This window comes from Mirounga angustirostris, unplaced genomic scaffold (genome assembly GCF_029215605.1).
Source record: "Mirounga angustirostris isolate CCGP_5_RB_7025 unplaced genomic scaffold, mMirAng1.0.hap1 SCAF_6, whole genome shotgun sequence".
NCBI lineage: Eukaryota > Metazoa > Chordata > Mammalia > Carnivora > Phocidae > Mirounga > Mirounga angustirostris.
In genome coordinates this window covers 11624199-11647291 of record NW_026991714.1, presented here as the reverse complement: position 1 = coordinate 11647291, position 23093 = coordinate 11624199, and the positions used below count along the sequence as shown (strand labels likewise).

The following is a 23093-nucleotide window of genomic DNA, read 5'->3' as shown; positions in this document are numbered from 1 at the left end:
TTGGCCTTGAGTCATACTTGACACTGAGTGGACCTAACAGACATTTACAGAACATTCTCTCCAACAGCAACAGTATACATGTTCTGCTCAAGCACAGAAGAAGCCTTCTCCAGCGTAGATCCTGTGACAAGTCACGAAACAAAGTCAGCAAACCTAAGAAGACTGAGATCGTATCATATATTTTCTTACAGCCACAATGGTATGAAATTGGAAATGAAAATAGGAGGAAAGCTGAAAAGTTTACAAACGTACAGAAGTTGAGCAGTACGCTTCTAAACAACCAGCGAGTCAAAGAAGAAATCGAAAGGGAAATGTAAGAAAACGTCTTGAAACAATCGAAAATGGAAACACAACTTACCAAAACCTCTGGGATGCAGCAAAAGCAGTTTTCAAGGAGAAGTTTATAGTGATATATGCCGGCATTAGAAAAAAAGAAAGATCTCAAATAAACAGCTGTATTTTATACCTCAAAGAGTTAGAGAAAGAACACACTAAGCCCGAAGTTAACGTAAGGAAGGAAATAACAAAGATCAGAGCAGATCTTTGGTAAGATAAATGAAACAGAGGCCAGAACAATAATAGAAAAGGTGAACAAAATGGAGAGCTGGTTTATTTTTATTTAAAAAAATTTTTTTTTACTTTTTTAAAAAAATATTTTATTTATTCAACAGAGAGACACAGCGAGAGAGGGAATGAAAGCAGGGGGAGTGAGAGAGGGAGAAGCAGGCTTCCCGCTGAGCAGGGAGCCCGATGTGGGGCTCGATCCCAGGACCCTGGGAAGCTGAAGGCAGACGCTCAACGACTGAGCCACCCAGGCGCCCCTATTTTTTAAAAATTTGAGGACAGTTGGCACACATAAGAGCTGGTTTTCTGAAAAGATAAAATTGACAAACTTTTAGCTAGATTAAGAGAAATGAGAGCAGACTCAGATAAAATCAGAAACAAAAGAGGAAGCATTAGAACTGATACCACAGAAATACAAAGGATCATAAGAGACTGCTATGAAGAAAGCTCCCTTGAAATAACTGGGAAAAAAAACCCCAAACTAGAATAATTACTACCATCTACTGAGCACATCCGAAACCTCAGAATTGTTTGCGGGACTTTGTATAGATGATCCGTGCTCCTCATAAGAAGGTTGTGATTTTATCCCCATTATATAGATGAAGAAACTAAGGCACAAAGTAAGAGATAAAGCCAAGGTCATGGAGCTAGTCATTTGTGGGAACAGGATGCACCCCCAAGTAGGTCTACCTGACTCTCTCCTCTTTCCCAAACTTCAGACATTGGTACAACCCAGCCATGCTTTATGCTGGGTCTCGGGCATCCAGCTGAGCCTTGAGCAACACAGGTTTGAACTCTGTGGATTTGAACATGCAGATTTTTTTCAATAAATACAGTGCAGTCCTATAAATTTATTTCCTCTTCTTTATGATTCTCAATAATATTTTCTTTTCTTTATTGTAAGAATACAATAGATAATACATATAGCATACAAAATACGTGTTCATCACCGGTTTATATGTTACCCATAAGGCTTCTGGTCAACAGTAGGCTATTAGTAGTTACATTTGGGGGGGGTCAACAGTTATATGTGGATTTTCCACTGCATGGAAGGTTGATGCTCCTAACCTCCACGTGGTTCAAGAGTCAACTGTATTTATTTAATGTTTTCCTTCAAATTGATTCAGCTTTTAAAAAAGACCTTAAAGGCATTTATTTATTTAATTAATTTTTTTTCCTTATTCTTAGTATTTTCTTATTGTACAGGATGTGTAATGAGTTCATTTACATACATCTTCAGTAATAAAATATCAAAGTATTTTAATTCCATAAGAAATGTGTTTCTCAGGACACTTGGGTGGCTCAGTCAGTTAAGCATCTGCCTTTGGCTCAGGTCATAATCCCAGGGTCCTGGGATTGAGCCCCACATCGGGCTCCCTGCTCAGCACGAAGTCTGCTTCTCCCTCTGCCCTTCCCCTGCTTGTGCGTGCGCTCTCTCTCTCTCAAGTGGATAGGTAAAATCTTTAAAAAAATATATGCTATAAGTGGAATGTTACCTAATTCTAGCTAGAAATATTGCCTGCAGAAGTCTCTGGACCTGAGGTCCGTTCTTTCTTTTTAAAAAGATGATTATCACATGTTGCTAGAAGTTAAAGCCTTACTATCGTGAAACTGAACAGAATCACGTTCTCTCTGTGCAACTCACCATTCTTTCCTGTTGTACCCAAGTACAAGTCTTATCTTGAATACCCACAGTAGTAATGGTCCCACACATGGGAAACACCAGCCTATACTGTTTGTTTTCTCTGAGCTTTGAGACACGTAACAGCTGCCATGTGCAGTTCTGCATCCTGTATGTCTGCGGCCGGGGAGACTTCAAATCCCACGCTTACTGCTAGCAATCAAATCAGATCAGATTATTATTGTTTTCTATGATGTTTTAGATTTTATAGAACATTTTCGCATACATTGCTGCATCTAGTTTCATTATCATCATACTGGTAGCGTTTAGCTAGGCCTATTAGTAAAGATTTGTGGTTGCTATCTAGCTGGGTGAACCAGATTTTGCAGTAATTGTTAGTTTACTTTATATTGATGTATTCGTTTTCTTCTGGAGAACTCTGTTATCTTTTCAAACCTACGATCTTATTTTATTCTCCCATGCATCCAGATAGGGAGGCACAGGTATGCATCACTCTGTTATAAAACTGGGGAAAGCAAGCCTTGAAACTGACTTCATTGAGCCTTACACAGGGGTTGGGAGGCAGGGCCAGGCTAAAATGATGTTTCCTGATAATTCAAGAATCGCAGTGACATCCCAGCCTTTCGGATACGTGTAGGACATGCTAGGGTGTCCAGATTTTCAAAGCCACGGCCGTTCTTTGTTCCTGCCACCCCCTGCAGAGTGCACGGCCTGGAAATCGAGGGCAGGGACTGTGGGGAGGCGGCGGCCCAGTGGATAACTAGCTTCCTGAAGACGCAGCCGTATCGCCTGGTGCACTTTGAGCCTCACCTGCGACCGAGAAATTCTCACCAAATATTGGACGTGTTCCGGCCCACCGACCAGGTCAGAGGAGCATCCCTGGGCTTTGGCCTTTGGTGTGTCCTGTGGAAGATCGGCTTCCTCAGGGGTGCAGAGCCCGTCAGGCAGGGCAGCCTGTCTGCTGAGCTCCGCTCTGTCATTTTTGCCAGGAAGCTTGGCCTGAGCGGTGGCTGGGGATTATAAACAATAGGCAAAAAGAAAGCCCTTCCTTTGGAAGCTTCATCTGTGTTTCTTGATTTGGGGGACTCTTGCATTTTTCCCATGGGCATCTACCTTCCTACTTATGTAAGCCTTCCAGTGCCGACAGGATTTCAAAACTGTTCTATGTCCGGATCTTTTCCATTCTATTCTGTAGTTGTGTGTGGAGTCCAACCTTTTTATAGTGTGATTGCAACTGGCAGATCACAATTGGGCAAATGAGTGTGGGAGTATGGAGATCCACAGACTTCAAGTGACCAGGTTGGCCCTTTCAGGAATAAGGCTGTAAGGATTCATCATAAAAGGAGGGTTGGTAGCACAATTATTAGGGCTGTTAAAAAAAAAACTATATAAATGGTCAGTAAATGGATTTGATGTTGATTTGCATGTTGCATTAAAAAATAGGTATCCAGGGAAGCAGTGAGTATTTTTATCACCCGTATTGAGGTCATCAGGCCCATCAACATTGGGGAAGTTGAGGCTTGGAAAGGTGGAGTGACTTCCTTATGGCACTTGGCCAGTGGCGCTCTTGATCCCAAGGCCATGTTCTCTTCATTCCATCACGTAAATCCTGTTATCTGCAAGGCTAATTAAGACTTTTGAACCACTATGACTTTTCTATATAAAGAACTAAAAGAAATATTTAGAAACAGTGTGTGTGTGTGTTTGTGCGTGCATGTGCACACGGGGGTGGGGCCGGGGAAGAGAGAGGGTTCCAGGAACTAGACACATGTGACCTCTGTGTGCCACATTCTAACCATTTCTATTTCCTTACCAGATTGCGTACTCAGATACCAGCCCATACTTGATCCTTTCTGAGGCATCGTTGGCAGATCTCAATTCCAGGCTGGAGAAGAAAGTTAAAGTGACTAACTTCAGGCCCAATATTGTAATTTCAGGGTGTGGTGTCTATGCAGAGGTAACATGATGCCTTCCTTGTCCCTTTTCTTGGAATTAACTTTTTTTTTTTTTTTAAGGTATAAGAGTCTCTGATGTTGCATTAGATTATTCTGAAGAATTCACTAATTATTGGTTGTATGCTAGACAATTCAGAGTTTTAATTTCTTTTTTTAAAAGATTTTATTTATTTATTTATTTATTTATTTATTTGAGAGAGAGAGAGAGTGAGAGAGAGAGAGCGCAAGAGGGGGTAGGGTTAGAGGGAGAAGCAGACTCCCCGCCAAGCAGGGAGCCCGATGTGGGACTCGATCCCTGGACTCCGGGATCATGACCTGAGCTGAAGGCAGTCGCTTAACCAACTGAACCACCCAGGCGCCCTCAGAGTTTTGATTTCTTGAGCATCTAATCAATGCAGACTTCTGCACGGAGGGCACAAATATAAATGACATGCTGGTGTTGGGGCAGTTCTGGGTCTGAGACTTCTGAGGACAGTTCTCAGTAGGTAGAGTAGTTCTTGAGCCAAATTTATGTAGCATAAAATACATGATGTGTGTGGGCCACGGATCAAACGCAGGGTGTGCTCATGTCTTGTTGAAGTTGGCTTTCCTATTCAACCAATGGCCCCAGGAGAAGACAGGCATTTACAGTATGGCTGTTGGGGTGTGGGAGCGGGGTCCCCAAGCTAGATGGAACTACCCTAAAATTCTTCCAGTGTCACCTTCGATCTGCACTCAGATGTCTGCGCTGTGGCTTAGCACGAGGGCCACATGATTCTGGCGGCAGATTTACCTTTGTCACGGTCTTTGGATGTTTCGTTTGGTTCTCTCCCTTGTCAACCATGAAGGCAGAGATTGGTGGCCTGGGGGTTTGGTGAAGCAGTGTAGGGGGCCTGGGTGGCTCAGTCGTTAAGCGTCTGCCTTCGGCTCAGGTCATGATCCCAGGGTCCTGGGATCGAGCCCCGCATCGGGCTCCCTGCTCGGCGGGAAGCCTGCTTCTCCCTCTCCCACTCCCCCTGCTTGTGTTCCCTCTCCTGCTGTATCTCTCTCTGTCAAATAAATAAAGAAAATCTTAAAAAAGAAAAGAAAAAAGAAAAAAAAGCAGTCCAGGGGTTTGAAGCCCACACTCAAACCCGAGGCTCTGAGGTCGCCGTCAGCTTCCTCGCTGGCCCCTGTAGGACTCTGTGCGCTCCCTCTGAGGCTCCTTTACCCGCCTGGAGAACGGGGTGGTCCTTTCTGCCTAGGATTACCTTACAGGCTTGTTAAAGGATCAGTTTGGCTGAGGTCACTTATGAAAAGTATAAATGCAGTGTCAGTCAGTGAAGGGCAACAGAAGCAACTCCAAATCCACCTCTGACATTTTATGTGAAACGCTCTGAGTGTATCATGTCTTCCAAAGATGGCAGGTCAGCTCCTAGTGTGAGGTGGGAAACGTGCTCTCTCCCTGACAGCCTGGACTGGGCTCCCTCCGTGTTCCACGGTGACAGGGGAGCGCGTCTGCCCTTGCTCACATCCTGCCCAGTTCAGTCGGACTCAGACAAGAGGGAAAAATCAGTGTGAGTTGCCTTTGACCATCTCATTGATATTCGTCTCGCACCAGCTGTGGCCAGGAAAGCAGTTTCTCTGGAGGGTTTTCCTTCTCAGGGAAAGAGAAAGGAGGGGGAGGGTTTCCATTTAATGCTCACATTGTGCTTTGCAGCCCAGGGAGATGAAAGTCATCATTCCCCTTTTATAAGGGGGAGAGGAAAGGCGGGGGGGGGGGTGTGGGGGTGTGGGGGGGTGGGGAGTGACCTGGCTCGCCCCAGGCTACCCCATGGCAAGAAGTGGAGGACCTGGGTCTTGAACCCAGACTGTACCAGGGCCCAAAGGAACTCTGAGCATTGTAGGGGGCGTGCATGAGGTTGGGGCACCGGATTTGAATCCACCTGCTTCACTAAGTGGCTGTGTGACCCTGGACAGGTCCTTACCCCCCTCGAGGCCCCTGCTTCCTGCACCTGTTAAATGCAGATGATTTCAGCTGGCCCCTCCCCTGACGGCAGCTGTCAGAATCAAGGTGGATAATCTGCGGGAAAGCTCCTAGAGGCAGAAAGTGTCAGAGAGGTGGGGGAGGGTTTCTGTCCTACAATCAGAGTGAAGGTGCCTGGCTCAGGCATTCCCCCAGCTATGACCTACTTAAGCTTCCTTCCCCCTGCGATCCTTGAGCTCTGGGTCTTGTTGATGACGTTTGCTACCCCAGAGTTTGGAGGTGGTCAGATGTAGATGAAATTGAGTGCAGAGGAGACAGCCCAGAGTGGGACCTCAGATTTCGATTTGTTTGAACGGAGTCTTGTTCTGGAAGCCTTCATTTCCATCTAACTCTGAGCGCTCCCTAACTGGGAACATTTTACATTTTAAGTCGGATGTTAATACAACATTTTGGCTGAGCTCATTTTGTCATAGTGTGTCACTCATCCCACTGTGAGTTGGTGCCCCTGTGTCCCCTGCACTGTGGGTGACCCATGGAAAAACAGGATTGAAGAAGAATGGCTGCTTCTTCCAAGGAGATCACAGTCCCAGGTTATCAGACTGTGGACAGGCCAGCGAGATATGCCAGGAAGGGGGTGAGCGCAGGCTGTTAGGTGACCCCAGGGGTGTTATCCACCCAGACTGGACGGGAGCTGACGGCCCCCAAGGGTCTGCTCGGGCTCAGAGTATCCCAAGGCTCAGGCCTTAGACCCGTTTACATCTCTGGCTTTCCTTATGGTGGAATTTTTTACCTTATTTATCTGTGACTCAATCCCTAACCTAAAAGGGGCTCTGGAAATACTTCTTTAGTGAATAATAAATTAATTTCCTAACCAGAGCCACCCACATGTCTCCTTTTGGCTCTTTTATGTTTTTTATGACCACAGTGCCCCCTGGTGGGCAGACGCACACAGAACACGCTGGGGCTGCTCTAGTCCGGGTGCCCAAGCTTTTGGGGATCCTTGTGACACCTGCAGCTAAGAGACCCATTTTATAATTAAAAACTACAATACGGATTAGCAAGAATGATACACACTCTCAGAGTTCTGAGTCTGCAGGTCTCTTTCTGGCTTGTGACCAACAAAGGACTGGGCAGGTTGGTTTTAAGTCAAGAATTTTTGTCTTGGGGCTCCCGGGTGGCTCAGTCGTTAAGCGTCTGCCTTCGGCTCAGGTCATGATCCCGGGATCCTGGGATCGAGCCCCGCATCGGGCTCCCTGCTCGGTGGGAAGCCTGCTCCTCCCTCTCCCACTCCCCCTGCTTGTGTTCCCTCTCTCGCTATGTCTCTCTCTGTCAAATAGATAAAAAAAAATCTTTTAAAAAAAAGAATTTTTGTCTTCAGCCCTCAGGTAGTGGCACTTCCCTCCCAGGGCGGGAAGATCAGGACTACGATCACGTGTCCTTTGTCTCCTCAGTGTCTTCCTTCTAGTCATTCCCTGAGCCTCCTCACCCTTCCTCTGTGCCTTCCGGAGTCTCTGTTCTGGAAGGTTCCATTCAAATCCTATCTTTTCCATAAACCTCCCCTGAGCAGAGCAATCCGAGGCTTTGTTCCTCTCAACCTCCAGATCAGTTCTTGTCTGTGCAGTTGGACCCACGCACGGTGTACGACCTCACAGTGCTTTTGCTCAAAGTTTTTGGAACTTTAAAAAATAAGTCGATCGTTAACTGTTCCTATCTCCTCCCCTGCTGGCTTTGAGGGGGCGCCACGTCCATTGATTTGATTTGTCCTGAAAAGGAGGCACCACTGACCCAGGCTGTGGGCCAATGCCGGAGGAGCCTGCTGGGCTGGAGCGCTTTGTTCACATGCCAGGGGCGATGCAGAGATAAGGACGTTGGGCCCCCCCTTGATCTGTTCTGTTTGGATGCGCCAGGGGAGATGCGAGGTAAACCTACCAGTGCCCTCAGGGTCTAAATCCACCAGAGGCTGCACAATTTGGAGTGATGCCCCCTCCACGCCCTTTCTCTCTGTCCCCCATGCCCTCTGGGGTCCCCAAGCCTTCCACTCCCCACTCCTCGAGCCCAGTGGCATCTGTCCGAGGGGAGTTCCAACCACAGAGAGCGGAGGGAGCCTTTCACTTCGGGAAGATGGACAGACATGTCACAGGCAGAGAGGGGACAGGAGGGTGTGTGGCTTCTCAGGGCTGACGTAGACGTCTGCCATCTTGGGCGTAAGTGGCTTCACTAGGTGGCACCTCATGTGAAGTCCCTACACAGGTGTGTCTGGGAAAGGGCTCAGAAGGGCTCATAGGAATTTTGTGCTTTGTCCCCTAGGATTCGTGGGATGAGCTGCTTATTGGCGACGTGATAATGAAAAGAATAATGGCTTGTTCCAGGTAAGGCTCCTCCACCCCTGGCAGGGAGAAGGAGGGGAGGGCCAAGGCCATTCTGCTTTGTCCCTTGTATGATGCTGTGTCTGTGTCCAGGTGCATTTTAACCACGGTGGACCCAGACACCGGCGTCATGAGCAGGAAGGAGCCGCTGGAGACCCTGAAGAGGTAGGACGAGGCAGCTTGATCTCTCTAGAAGCAGTGAAAATACCATGAACATACAGTCTTAACGCTGCAGGGGGTCCCAGTGACTGGGTAACTTGGGCAGCATTCCTGGGGGCTGTGGTTCCTAGAATGCCTGCTTGCACAAATAATTTTATTTCTCATTTAGAGTTCATGATTCAAACAAACCAACTTAAGAAATGCATTGTTTAGATATTTAGGCAAATTATATTATGAAGTGAGTATTAGATGACACCAAAAATGTATTAGGTGTGATAATGGCATTGTGATGTAAGAATTTCTCCATGTATTTTGGGGAAGGGTGCTGAAGTAAGTAGGGGAATTGACACGATGTCTGGGAAGTGCTGTATATTATTTTAGCAAAAAAAAAAAAAAAGGTCACATGGAAAAATGTGTCAAAGCCTAGATTAATAGAATATGAGTGATAATTACATGGGTATTCATTGCAGCATTTCTACTTTTATCTTTACTCTAAAATATTCATAATAAAAAAATAAAAAAATTTTAAGTGAAAGATACAGAGAATAAGTTAAATTGCATAGAAAGATAGTTAAAATAACATGGATTTTTAAAAGCTAATTACAGAATAGCATATAGAGTATTTATTTTTTTATTTGATTTTACTTTTTATTTTTTTATTTTATTAAAGATTTATTTATTTATTTGAGAGAGAGAGAGAAAGAGCAGAGGGCAAGGCAGAGGGAGAGGGAGAGAGAATCTCAAGCAGGCTCCACGCCCAGCACGAGGCCGAACTCGGGACTCCATCCCAGGACCCTGAGATCATGACCTGAACCTAAACCAAGAGTCAGATGCTCAACTGACTGAGCCACCCAGGCACCCCAATTTTACTTTTTAAATATATAAATGCACATGAGTGATAAAGGGCTGAAGGTTTATAAACCAAAATGTTAATGGAGGTGCTCTTGTGGTTAATGGAATTATGGGCAAACAGATATATTCTTATATGTAGTCTTTAAACTTTCTGTGATCAACCTGCGTTACTTTTGCTCAAACGACAATTGAAGACCTAAGCAACTTCAGTGGTGGTATCTGCCCAGGGTAGGGTTGGAGGGGGGCTCTCAGGTCTCATCTCTGCAGCTCCCGAGCCCTTCAGCTTTGACCCTGACTTGTGTCCCCGGGTGGCTCTGATAGAGGGGGAGGGGAAGGCATGGAGCACCGCCGTGGCAGCTTCTTGGGGCAAAGCCCCAGAAGACTTGGGGCAGGAACGCAATTGGCGCCATTTGGCTCTAAAACCATCGTGAGAGAGCACAGTGCGGGGTTTGTGTGACCAGACTCACTGCCCTGGAATGTGACTCCTGCTGCCTGCCCTCCTTCCCTCTCTCACAAACCTTGTGGCCTTCTTTGGGCCAACCAGGTAGTTTCCTTTGATCAACACCAATCTTACTCTGCTGATCTTGCTCTTCCAGAAGCTACTATCTGGCCGTTGCTGGGCCCGCTGAAGCCCTGGGGTAGAGGGCCGTTGTCCCAGCCGGCAAATCACCCCCAGGCATGAGGCTCTGGGCCTGCCCTCGGCAGCCAGCACCTATAGTCCGAGAAGACAGGTGTCCTTCACGAGGGCCAGGCCACAAGGCAGAGAGATGGGTCAGGAGTGAAGGCAGACAAGCTGGCTTGAGGGGGATTAAGGAGAGGCATTCTTGAACTGAAGAGCAAACTGCTTTCCATCTGGGTCCCCACGACTGAGCGTGGATTTGTGGGAACATTCCATGAGAGGGTACAGACCAGCCTAAGGCAAATCTCATCATTTTGAGGGGGCACTGTGTATTTCTCAATGCTCAAAACAAAGATAATTCACTTTCTCATTTTAACTTAATATTTATTACTTAATATGAAGAACTTAATACAATAAAACACTTGAGATTTATGTATTTCACACCTTGTACATCCCCCTCTCCCAAAAAAAAGTAAAGAAAATTTTAACTCTAGGGCATGATGTGCCAGCTGAACTGTTTAGAGGTGAAGTCCACTGATGTCTGGGAGTTATTTGGAAATGCCAAAAAATTATAATGCATTGATGGATGGATAAAAATGTGATCAAGGAAGTTGTCTGTAGGGGCGCCTGGGTGGCTCAGTCGTTAAGCGTCTGCCTTCGGCTCAGGTCATGGTCCCAGGGTCCTGGGATCGAGCCCCGCATCGGGCTCCCTGCTCGGCAGGAAGCCTGCTTCTCCCTCTCCCACTCCCCCTGCTTGTGTTCCCTCTCTTGCTGTCTCTCTCTCTGTCAAATAAATAAATAAAATCTTAAAAAAAAAAAAAAGGAAGTGTCTGTAAAGTGTTATGGGTAGAGTCCAGGGGGTTGGTAAATGGGTATTTGCTATAGAATTCTTTTAACTTGTTTGCATGTCTGGGGATTGTAATAATACTATGTGTGTTGGAACATTAGTAAGGAGAGCAGGGTTTCGAGAAGCAGCGACGACAGACTAGCTGTTCTTCAGAATGGATTCACTCATGGTCAGAACAAACAGAATCTGGTCTTCCTACCTCCTGTGGCCACAGAGTCACTGCAGGGAGAAGGACAGGTGGCGGGGGTGGGGGGTGGGTGTGGGTGTGGTGGGGGGGTGCCGGGGAGAGCCCCATCCTGGGAGTCAGGAACCCTGTGCTCATCAGCCGCTCCCCCTCCCGCTCAGGCCGGCGTGTTCTTCCCTCCGAAATAAGCCGGGTAGGACAGATCTGGATGAGTCTATGTGCAAACCCGCTTAGTGATTTTGGGAACCCATCGTCACCCTTTTTTATACATCTTGTCTCTCCCCCCACCATGTTACTTGGTTACCCTGGACTTAGTGTCTCTGCAGCACTGAAATCACTCAGGTGTTTAGGCCCATCCTCTGAATCTTTCGTGCTTGCCTCCACTGGGAAGCTGTATTTACAGAACGAGGATCATTGACCCAGACACAGAGCAAGGGCAAGCAGGCGGGGGTCACAGGATCCAGCACAGCCCCCTGATCCTCCACAGGCTTTCTGCTGTCCAGAAGTCACGCCCTAATGGCTCCTAATACCCCGGGAGACAAAGCAGCCAGCCTAGGTGTCTCCCATCTCTTACGGAGATTGAAATGGCCATAGATGTAGTAATTTATGCGCTCCCTGGGACAGGTAGTCATAAATCCGGAGAAAGAGAAAGGCCGGGCTTCACGACATAAATCATGGGAAGCAGAGCAAACAGTGGTGTCCAGAACAGCTTCTCCACTCTCGGGCAGGTGGCTCGGAGCCAGGCTGCTTTCTATTTTCCTGTGTCCTTGGGTGCCCAGGGGCTGCGTTGCTTCGAGGACACAGGGGAGACCTCCACCAGCCTCACCCACTGAAGCCTGTCGCCCACAGGCAGAGTGCGGGGTGGCAGAGCAATGAGAGAAAGAGAAATATGTCTGGCACTGCTGAACGTCTGTAAGATCCTCTTAGTGGGTGATGCAGAGGAGGCTGCTGGCTAGTAGGAAAATAGGAAGATGGAGTTTCTTTCTTCTTCCTTTCCTTCCTTCCTTCCTTCCTTCCTTCCTTCCTTCCTTCCTTCCTTCCTTCCTTCCTTCCTTCCTTCCTTCCTTCCTTCCAGATTTTATTGAGGGGGAGACAGAGGGACAGGGAGAGAGAGTCCCAAGCAGATTCCAAGCTGAGTGCGGAGCCCGACGCGGAACTTGATCTCATGACCCAGAGATCATGACCTGAGCTGAAACCAAAAGTTGGACACTCAATGGACTGAGCCACCCAGGCACCCCCTACTCTTTTCTTTCTTAAGGGAGAGTGACGTCCGCACTGATCCCTAGGGCTTAAGGTGTGGTGGGAGTCTGTCATTGCTGCTTCCATAACATCTGGCTCCTAATTAATAGAAAGAGGAAAGCACGTTTGCTTTGTAGATGCAAAAGTTTTGTTGGACACCTGAATACTTTGACATTAAGGACATTTGCCACTTGTGTTAGGCTGTGTTGAGCTAAAGACAGAAGGATATAGTGGTAATACTGTGGGAGGAGACAGACACCCCCAGCCCCATCTGGCTCTATCACCAGCTGATTGTGTGACTTCGGCAAGTCACTTAGCTTCTTGATGCTTGTCTCTTTATTGGTAAACACTGGACTAATAATACCCGTCCTGGTTGATCAGAATAAGGCAATACATAAGATTTTAAAAAATGGATGATAAAATATTGTACACAATGACTGGGTAGGCTCTGGTTGTTGATAGTCTCAGTCTATGAACTTGACACCTTCTGGGAGAAGGAGAAGTCTGAAGACACTTCTCTCTGTTCTCTGAAGCTGCATTAAATAAAACTCAACCCAGATCTGCTCAGCCTCTAGGGCTCCCCTCCTCCAAGCTGCCTTCACAGTGCTGTTTCATTCTTTTTTTGAAGATTTTATTTATTTATTTGACAGAGAGAGACACAGCGAGAGAGGGAACACAAGCAGGGGGAGTGGGAGAGGGAGAAGCAGGCTTCCCGCTGAGCAGGGAGCCCGATGCGGGGCTCGATCCCAGGACCCCGGGACCATGACCTGAGCCGAAGGCAGACGCTTAACGCCTGAGCCGAAGGCAGACGCTTAACGCCTGAGCCACCCAGGCACCCCTGTGCTGTTTCATTCTTAACCTGGCCATCGGGTTAGTGGGTTGTGAGGCCTCAGAAGTGGCCTGTGCCCCAAGGTGGGGACCCAGTGGTGACCAGAGAGAGACCCTGCTTGTCATCACGGCCTGGGCACTGACCAGTAAACCAGCAGACCAGGCAGAGTAAATGATGAGCGGCCCTCACCGCGCACAGGACCTTACAGGTTTCCACTCACACCGCACCCTTCCAGTTTGGTGACCTCTGTTGAAGTTAAACAAAGTGTCTTGAACAACCTCCTGCTCATTAGAGTACTTGTATGTTTCCTATTCACTGAAAAAGAAAATGCATTAACAAAGGAACTTTTAAATGAGTTTGTAGTTTATTAACCCCCAAAACAACAAAAATATATCTTTGAACAAAATCATAGATGGTCCCGGGAAGATACAGTACTGTTTGCAGTCTGTTGAACAAAGCTTGATGTGCACGTGCATTCGCAGACCGCTCGCAGTACCCGCTCATCCCCACAAGGGGTCGCCGATGATCTCGTTAATGGGGGCTTCCCGCGTCCCTGCAGGGGCCTGCGGTGTTAGGGGGAGCTGCAGGTGGCGTGAGAGTTGGGGAGGGTTGTAGGGAAGGCAGGCCGGCACACAGCCAGCTCTCCACTGCCACAGCGCTCCCCGTTTCTATTCCTAGGCGACCAAATGGACGGCCACCTGCGAACCAGGTGACCAAACCTGTGCTCCCACGAACCAACATTCTTGCCCCACTTTGCGCTGTTTAAGGGGGCTGGGCTGGAAGGGGCCCTCCCCTCTCAGTTACCTGGTCGGGGAGTCTATGTGAGTGGTTGATGGGAACAGACAGGTGGAACCCACGAGCGGCCAGTCCTCTGGGTACAAGAACTGTATTAACCCGCTCAGTTTTTCTCAGGTCTGTGCGTGTACCCAGATGGTGTATAGATGACCAGGGGTCAATCACATCCTAGGTAGGAAGCGTGGTGACTGTGGGTGGAGTGGTTAGACCCCGCCTGACCACTGAGATCTGCGCCCTGGGGCATGTTGGTTACTCCTGAGACTTAGCTGTAGAGTGGAGAGAACTCACATTCTCCCCTAGGCTTGTTGTAAGGATTAAGAGAGATTGCTGTGTGAGGTGTTCTTTAGAACTTTCAGCCCCCCCCCCCCAACCCTCCAGAAATAATCCGAGTTGAGGACCCAGGCTCTGATCTTGAAGAGGCCACTCTCTGATAGAAACGGATCCTAAAATGTCGCTGGTATTGCATGCTGATGGGAGAGGTAGGTGAGGAGAGGGTCCAAGCTCATTGTGGGGACCTGACTGCTGAGCTGGGGAGTACTGGGGGCGAGGCAGGGCCGCCTGGGGCAGCAGCTCATGGCCTTCATCCACCCGCTGATTCCTCATTTGTTCGCTCAGCCAGCCTTGTTGGAGAGGCCCCAGTGTGCCAGGCTCTGTAGCAGGCTCAGGGATGCAGCAGGGACTGGGACAAGCAGGGCACCTGCAGTCTGGCGAGGAGCCGAGGGTCCTGGAAGGAGCCTCTGGATTTGATCTGCTCCAGTTGCTCATCCGCAATTTCTGAAGTGAAGGACAACATAAGGACCAGCTTGCCACAAAAGCACCCCCCCCCGCCGCCGCCTTTTAAAGCACTATAGAATGAAATGAAGACATTCTATAAAAATGTTTGAAATAGGGCACCTGGATGGCTCAGTCATTAAGCATCTGCCTTCGGCTCAGGTCATGATCCCAGGTCCTGGGATCGAGCCCCGCATCGGGCTCCCTGCTCAGCGGGAAGCTTCTCCCTCTCCCACTCCCCCTGCTTGTGGTCCCTCTCTCGCTGTGTCTCTCTCTCTTGAAAAATAAATAAAATCTTAAAAAAAAAAGTTTGAAATATAAAGATGATATAAAATTGGAGCTAGCTTCAGTGAGAAACTGAAGGAAAACTTTCTCCCGGTGGAGGGGAGAGGGGGGTAGAATGTCGCATGTTCTTCCCACACACTCTACCTGGGGCTGCTTGTGTTTTCTGCTGGACAAAGATGTTCATGCTGATTCTAATAGAGGCTTTTCATTCATCCATTCGACGAATGATTGTGGGTCACTGGGAATGGGTGGGGCCCAGCACTGGGTGTGAGCAGTACGGGAGTTCGTCACAGCTGCTCTCCTCCAGGGACCCTCTGTCTTGCAGACAGACAGACATGTGCCCTGACTACAGAACAAGGCATGGGAGTGTTCCAGGGGCAGGCAGGGAAACACTGAGGATGGGAAAATTACTCCTGGCTGGGGCTCCTGGACTTCCTTCCTAGGAATGGAGCATTTGAGTTGGGCCTTGAGGGGAAGGTGGAATTTTAATGCATGGGGAAGCAGAAGAGGGGCATCCCACAGGAGTCTCGGAGCTGGTGAAGTGCAAAGCAAGCTAAAAGGACATTGAGGGATCCAGTAGAGGGTGACACAGGTGCAGGTAAGGGGCAGAGGGTGACAGGTTTGAAAAAGCTGCTGGGGCCAGGTGGAGAGCCTCCCATGCCCCGCTGAAGAGTTGGAATGTTAATTTGTAGACACATTGAGAGTGTCTGAGCCTGGCATGATTAAGACCAGAGCAGAATTAAGAAAGTAATACAGTGTAGCACCAACAATGAATTGGAAGCCGGGGAGCGGAGAATGAGGAAAAGAGGTCGGTTATGAAGTTGTCACAATGGTCTGAGCATGCTGGAAGCAAGGTGGTGGCCTTGGGAGAAGCCGCGAGCAAATCCTGTGATGTGGGGCAGGAAGAACCTCAGGACTTGGCAACTATGGAGAAGCGGTGGAGAGTGAGGGGAGGGGGGTACTGGAGGCCCCCAGGGCTCCAAGCCTGAGGCACTGGCAGGATGGTGGTTCTAGTGAGGAGAGATGCCTAGAGAAAAGGAAGGTAGGAACGTGTGTCTAAACATCTCAAGTACGTCATCGCTTAATGCTGCAAATGGGAACGTTCCATGGAGGGAAGATGTGGGGGTCTGGCCACTGGGGGCTCTTCTGTAGTTTATGCCCCGGGCAGGCCGCTCATTGCACAACTCCAGGAGGCGCTCTTCTGTTAGACTTTGGTGGGAATGGTGGCCCCTGGTGGCCCTGTGGGGGGTGGACATTTACTTTAGCCGAGAAGGACGCATACGCTCTTTGAGCTCTTGCTTCTGTTTGGCGGTGGTGACTCATCGTGATCTTTCTCCTATTGCAGTTATCGTCTGTGTGACGCTTCTGAGCAGAAGCTGTATGGAAAATCACCTCTCTTCGGGCAGTATTTTGTTCTGGAAAGCGCAGGGACCATCAAAGTGGGAGACCCTGTGTACCTGCTGGGCCAGTAGTAGGAGTCATGTCCTAGAATGTCAGGTACCTTTGAAGAAATGTCCTCAAAAATGCCAACACTGGAAGCAAAGTTCTGGAACTGATACCTCAGCATTTCCTTTAGGTCTGTGACTTCCAAGCATTTCGTCTTTTGGACTTCCTGGTGCCTCAGTGCCCCCTAGTGCCTTGGTACAAGGCAAAGAAATACAGTCGTGGTAACTTAAGAGGACTTCAGTAAGCCACTTAAATGACAAGATAAAATTCTGAAAACCCCCTGTGTAACTGTGACTGTGGGATTCCTGCTCCTTCTTTTCCATTTACCTATCCAGAGGGCTAACCTCCATAATCTCATTACCACCCTGTAGGGAAAGAGAAGAGCAAGAGGAAGAGTGGTCAAGTGAGGAGAATGTTCTGGAAGAATGCGATGGAAACGAACTAGCTCCCAGATAAGGCTGGAGGGTCACATTACTTTTCTCCTCAAGCCCCAGACTAGCTTTTGAGAGGCAGAAAGAGCCTGACCTTCGGGAAGTGCTTGAGATGTTAATTTTCCATAGGTCATCTTGGATCTGGCACTGTTGCTCCTCAGGCAACGTCCATGAGGGTTAGATGGATCCTTTGTAGCATGCGGTGTCTCTGGGCTGGAGAACAACATACGTGCCAGGGTAGAAAATCAACTCATGAGAGCAGCCTTTCTGTCAGACTCTGATGTGGAACATGTGAAAAGCAAGACAAAAACTTCCTCGCCTTGAAACAAAACACCAAATACATCTCATTAGTAATCCCAAAGTTTTCCCCACATAGGAGAGTGGGCAGTAGGACTAGGGAGGGGAAGATCCCTAGTTTGATGTCTGAGAGGCTGTTTAATGTTGCCCAGGGAAATGATGGTGTCCTTCTTGGCAGAAGAGCAAAAAGAAGGGGAAAGGCGAGGATGCCACCTAGTGGTGGTGAATGGTAGCTCAGCCCATGCTGTGGAAAAGATTGAAGAAAATACCTGTGGATGGGTTTTAATTTTCCATCCCTGAACTTCTTTTTTTTTTTTTTTTTAAAGGAAGTGGGGGTACCCTCCAGGTGCTCTCTGCTTCTCGGTTGTAAGTATTTGATTCTCTAAAAGCTCTCAGGAGGGTGGCCGTGCTGTCACAAAGCCCTCCGGGATCCTTGCTGGTCTCATCAACTCATGACCGGGTCCACCTCCTCAAATTCAGGGTGAGAAAGTTCTGGAGTCCATGGATGAGAAGAAATGTGATTTTGTGATGTGAAATAAACCCCTGAAAACCTTTCAAAGGAGAAAAAGAAAGCATGTTCTAGTTCATTAAAAACCAAGACCTAATCTTTCTACTGATCCAATGATTTAACTCTAAGTTGATGAACCATTTCTTTCACTGGCATTTTGTCCCTAGGAAGCTGACCAAATCATGAAAAAATGTTCCCAAACTGTAAGTAAATGGAAGCTACTTTGACTAGTTTCAGATCTTACTAACTTCTTGGCACAGAAATCAGACTCTGAAGCTGACTGATGTGAATGGGCAAAGCCAATAATTCTGTCGCCTGACCAGACCCGGGTCTCTTACAAATGGACCTGCTCACACACAGCTTCCCCAGGCAAACACCCATCTTTGATGGGCTGTCAAGTGAACATGCTTTTTACCAAAAGCTGTGCATTTTCCACGTCGGTTTTTATAAAAGAGGTTAGTAATCACTGGAATCTAGCCTAGCTCTGAGGTAACGTTAGAAGTGAACAGGTGCATATGTATATGTTTTCTGGTTGGCGAATTCTTGCAATTTGTGTTCTGTACACTTGGCGTGAAGTGCAGAATGAAAACAATCCATCAGGTAATCTGGCCCACCACCTTCCCCGATAAATCCACTGTAAGCTAAAACTACAGATAGAGGCAAAAATAAGAGTTCAGCAAGTCACGTTCCTAATGGGGCCTTGGGGCCCCACGGCAGAAGGCACACAGGATTTAAGAAACCAGGTGAATACGGACTCTGAGGGCAGCCAAGAGCTAGGCACTGGTGAGAAACTCAAGGCTCGTTTGGTGGCTGTTCCTAGAATTTGTAATCGGTGGCAAGCTGAATGCCTTCGACCTGAATTTCTAACCCTTTGTAAATAGTGACATCCAATGCTTCAGTGACCCATTCTGTGTCAGAGGCCACCCTTCCTGCTGACCCTGTCATTGTCTGCAGTGCAGAGCAATCCTCAAATGGGGGGGGTACCTGGACACCATAATTTGTTGGGAGTCCCCTTCTGCCCCTCAGAGTGTGAGGAAGATTCCTGTCTGGAGAGAGAAGTTCCAATGACCTCTAGAATCTCAGAGTAGTTGCCAAGCTTTCTGTCAGTGAGATTTAAAAGCCATTTACTTGTGTTTATTTTATATTTAATGAGTTAGTTCATGCCAAAGGCCAGGCTGATGTCTCGTTTATTTTGGATACTGAACATTTGCACACAATTCCACTTGAAATATAGGATCGGGAATATAGACGATCACAGACCCTCAGAAAGGTCTTACAGCTGTGGGTGATGGACATTTGAGGTCAGGCCAAAATATCCACTCTTGGTGGGTGTTGTATTTCATTCTGGGTGGCGACTTTGTGCTGTAATCACAGAGAGAATTACCAACCAAGAGCTGGAGATCCTGAAGAGAAGAGTGTGGGAAACGCTCTACTGGGCAGACTGCTCGAAGGCTCACTTCTGTGGCTGTTCAGAGAAAAAGTTGGAGCTTCACAACCAGGAGACAGAGCAGTGACTTAGACACATAGGGCAGAAAAAAATCAGGTTAGGCCTGATGGAAATCAGGCAGTTGTCTGGCAATGAGAGATCCTCCTCCTGTCTTTCTGCCCTGGAGGATGTGGGGGGCAGGGTGGGGAGGTGTGCTTGTTGGGGACTGCCCATTTGGTAGTACCGTGTGGAGGCCAGTCCAGCTTGTGACTTTGGGAAACTATCTGTGAGTCTGTCACCAAGAGTGATGGCAGGCTGGAGCTCCTGACATGTGTCCCCAGAACTCTGATAGTATGACAAATTGGAGTGGTCCATGATGGCAGAGAGCAGATGGTCAAGAGTCACTCAAACATGCTGGAGGGGCTCTCACACCAGGCTTTGACTGTAGGTCTAACCAGGCCATTGGGGCCTTACCCTAACACTATACTTCCCTAGGTTTTTTTGGTCCATGAAATTCTGGAACTTTGCCTAGAGGGATGCTCCTAAAAAAAGAATTCCATGGACCTGTAACTCTGGCAAGTCCTGTGTGCCTCCTTTTAGATTTCTTCAAAGGCCTAGCAACTCATTGGAGGCTTGGGACCTGCATCGAGGAATTCTGTTTAACGCTGCCCTCCTCCAAACTCCTATCTGACCCCGTCCTGAGAAACCTGTTCTGACCTCCAGATCTCTCAAGGGGGCACCAGCCAGGGGCAGGGAATCACGATTAGCAAGAATGCTGCACTCATGAGAAGGTTGAGGAAGTTAAAAGAGCCCCCAACCACATGAAGGAGGCCTCTCTTGGGTTGCTTCCTCTTGTCTTCTCCCTCGTCCCTGGACTGAGGCTTAAAAGGATAAAGGAGGTGTGGAGAGAGCGTCTTAGACCAGCTTTCCTAATATGGGCCTTGGGGAGATGCATTCCTTTTCTTTGGACTCGTTTTCCAAACCTGCCTTCATGGATGGATAGGGTGGGCCAGGGTTGAGGGGGTGGACACAGAATCTAGTCTTGGCCTTACAACAATACCACACCAGTTCTCCAGGATGCTTTATGCACCAGGGAGGGGCACTATCTTCCCACCTGTTAGCTTTACCTTTCCCACGCAACTTGTCAACTAGAGTTGCCTCCCACTACATTAAGCAGAACTACCCCAGGGGTCCTATTGCCTCCGACCATACATATATACTCACTTTATCCCATGCTCTTATATTTGCAAGAACATTGTTTGCTTCTACCACTTTCTTAGAAATGGACAAGTGAGTTATGGTAGTGTCTGAAGTTGCCCAATTTTAAGCAAGGGGAAGAATCTGGTTGAAGGATTCAACAAAGGCTCTTGGAATTGGGATAATAGAAGTGTACCTGATGTATCCCTTTGTTTGCTTTGACTGCACTGTCTTCGGAGGAAGAGGCCCAGCCAACAGCTTTGACTATGATCCTGTTCTCCCTCAAAACACAGCTGATAGGGGACTGGTGGGGCCATCTGGTCCCATCCTCTTCGGCCTAGCTCAGAAAGAGGAGTTGCCCTAATCACATTATTAGTCTTCCTGGACAGGCTGTAGTAACAAAAGGGGCTGAAAAGTGTCTTCTCATCTAACTTCTTCCAAGGTTGATTTTGATGGCTGGGTCAAGTTCACTCACGTTTGGCTATTGACCAACCTAATTTATTCATTCTTGGTGGTCCTCAGTCGTGCTCCCTTACCGTCACAGGGCATTCTAGACTGCTCTTCCTCCTACCTCCCTCCTGAAGCCCACAGCCTCTGATTCTTTCCCTTCATTTCCTGCTCTATGCCCTCTACCAATCCCTGACCTGTATCTTCAGTAGTCCAGACTCCAGTCCTGGGGGAGCCCTGTGGGATGTAAGTCAAGGCTAACTTCTCTCTCTCTCTTTGGGATTTGCTGGGAGTATTGTAAATAAAGTGTTGTCATAATTATTTCTGATTAATATTTTTACACCTAATAAAGTTTCAAAGGGATGGTGTTTACTTGGTCTAGGGGAGGGGCACCTTCCAGATGACTTGCCCAGCAATTAAAGCGGCTCGTTAGTCGGAGGCCCGGGATGGCCGAGGACAGCTGGAGAGCTCTTCTTTGCAAGCAGCTCTGGTTAACATCAACCAGGAAAGCTCTTTGTAAACACATGAATAATTGATCGTCCAGCGCTCACATAGCTACTGAGGATCTGAGCCTGTATGACTCATTTGCAAGCCAGCCCTGTCGTCTGGATGCCATAACATTGGAGGAATGATGATTGTTTCTTGGAGATTCTTCTGTGGCCAGAGTTGCCAAGACCAAGGCTGTAATGGTTTGTTATGATGACCTTTGTTATTCCATTAGGCTCAATTGCTTTAAAAAATGATGTGTGCATACTTTAGGAACGTTTTTACCCTTTACGTTGACCTGACATCATAGTTTATATTACAAAATGTATTAATGACAGAGGAGTGTTTTCATGTCCCGAGGACAAATTTTAACAACCATAATCTGCCCTTAGTCATCATAAATATAAATGTATTGGTCAAACAGATCTCGTTAATGTGGCCAAGATAAATGCAAGTCTATATTTTTAAGGCAGTTGAAGTTCTAGAGAATATTTGGGGCTTTCTGTAGGGCTAAGAGATCTTGTATACGTGCTATCAAAGGGCTGAGAAAATTAACATGTTTCCCCCTCTGGTTTTTTGTTGGACAGATATAAACGTCTTGGGGTTGTCAAGTAAGATTGTTCACATAGTTTCTGGACTCCGTTATGCCTGGTGGGGTGAAGCTTAGTTCTTAAAGCTGTCTTCTTTTCATTATGCTCACAGTGCTTCTGAAAAGAAACAAAATAAAGATTTCAAGACTTAGCAATGTGTTGCTCAACCCCATTTTCCTGTATTACACTGTGCCTTGAAGTTTTAGTTTTATGAGTGCCCCCTGACCCACCATCTTGCTTCCTGTGGGAGGAGCCCCCTTTCAACGGATGTACAGCTGACATTTTGCAGTCGATATGCTGGGCACGGGCTGGGTCGAACACTTCGTCTTCCTCTCCGTCATGCCGCGCTCAGAAGTGTTGGCCGTCGCTGGTTGTGTCCACATTTCAAGCTTCTCAGGCAGAAAATGAACCTTTATGTAGAATCCTTTTTAATTGTGTTCTTAGTCTGAACCATGAAAATGTGTTTAAGGCAGGGATGTCTCAAATGCCAGTCACTGAGAGAGCAGACTGTTTACAGGGGGAGTTCGTCTCCCCTGAATATGGCAGACATGCGCCATGATTAAACTCTGTGTGGATTAGGGTCACCTGGCAATGACTGATGAGCACTTCAAATAAAACCGTTTACCCTTTGTCCCTTAGAAGAGTCTTCCAAGAGGAATCTTCCCTCTGCATCAGCTGTTGTCTTTAGTAGCACCACCTATTGGGTTTTGGAGTCCTGATTTTGCCTGGATACCCTCTCTGGGGTTGGGGAGTGACTTGTTTTCTAAGTTTGATGATGTGGCGATAGTTCTGTGATAATTTCCTGTGTGGTGTAAACCTTTTGATCCGTTTAGAAAGTGAGGCATATACACCCAGGTTCACAGCAACACTATTCACTCTAGCCAGCAGGTGGGAGCAGCCCAAGTGTCTGACGAGAGATGAACGGAATGAAGAAAATGTAGTAGGGGCGCCTGGGTGGCTCAGTCATTAAGTGTCTGCCTTCGACTCAGGTCACGATCCCAGGGTCCTGGGATCGAGCCCCGCATCGGGCTCCCTGCTCAGTGGGGAGCCTGCTTCTCCCACTCCCCCTGCTTGTGTTCCTGCTCTCGCTGTGTCTCTCTCTGTCAAATAAATAAAAAACCTTTAAAAAAAAGAAAATGTAGTATATGTATATTATTCAGCCTTAAAGGCTTAATGTTATTCAGCCTTAAAAAGGAAGGGAATTCTGGCACAT

At 47.6% G+C, this 23093-nt stretch overlaps 1 protein-coding gene across 1 annotated transcript in view; it reads left to right on the top strand.

Annotated features, from left to right (window-relative positions):
* Positions 1-22427, top strand: part of MTARC1 (mitochondrial amidoxime reducing component 1) — a 31674-nt gene extending 9247 nt beyond the window's left edge. The window contains exons 3-7 of the mRNA XM_045876856.3: positions 2908-3070; positions 4023-4163; positions 8414-8475; positions 8566-8637; positions 16398-22427. Of these exons, the coding sequence (XP_045732812.1) occupies positions 2908-3070; positions 4023-4163; positions 8414-8475; positions 8566-8637; positions 16398-16524 (565 nt within the window). The 3' untranslated portion in view covers positions 16525-22427. The remainder of the gene's footprint in view (positions 1-2907; positions 3071-4022; positions 4164-8413; positions 8476-8565; positions 8638-16397) is intronic.
* Positions 22428-23093: the final 666 nt, after the last annotated feature.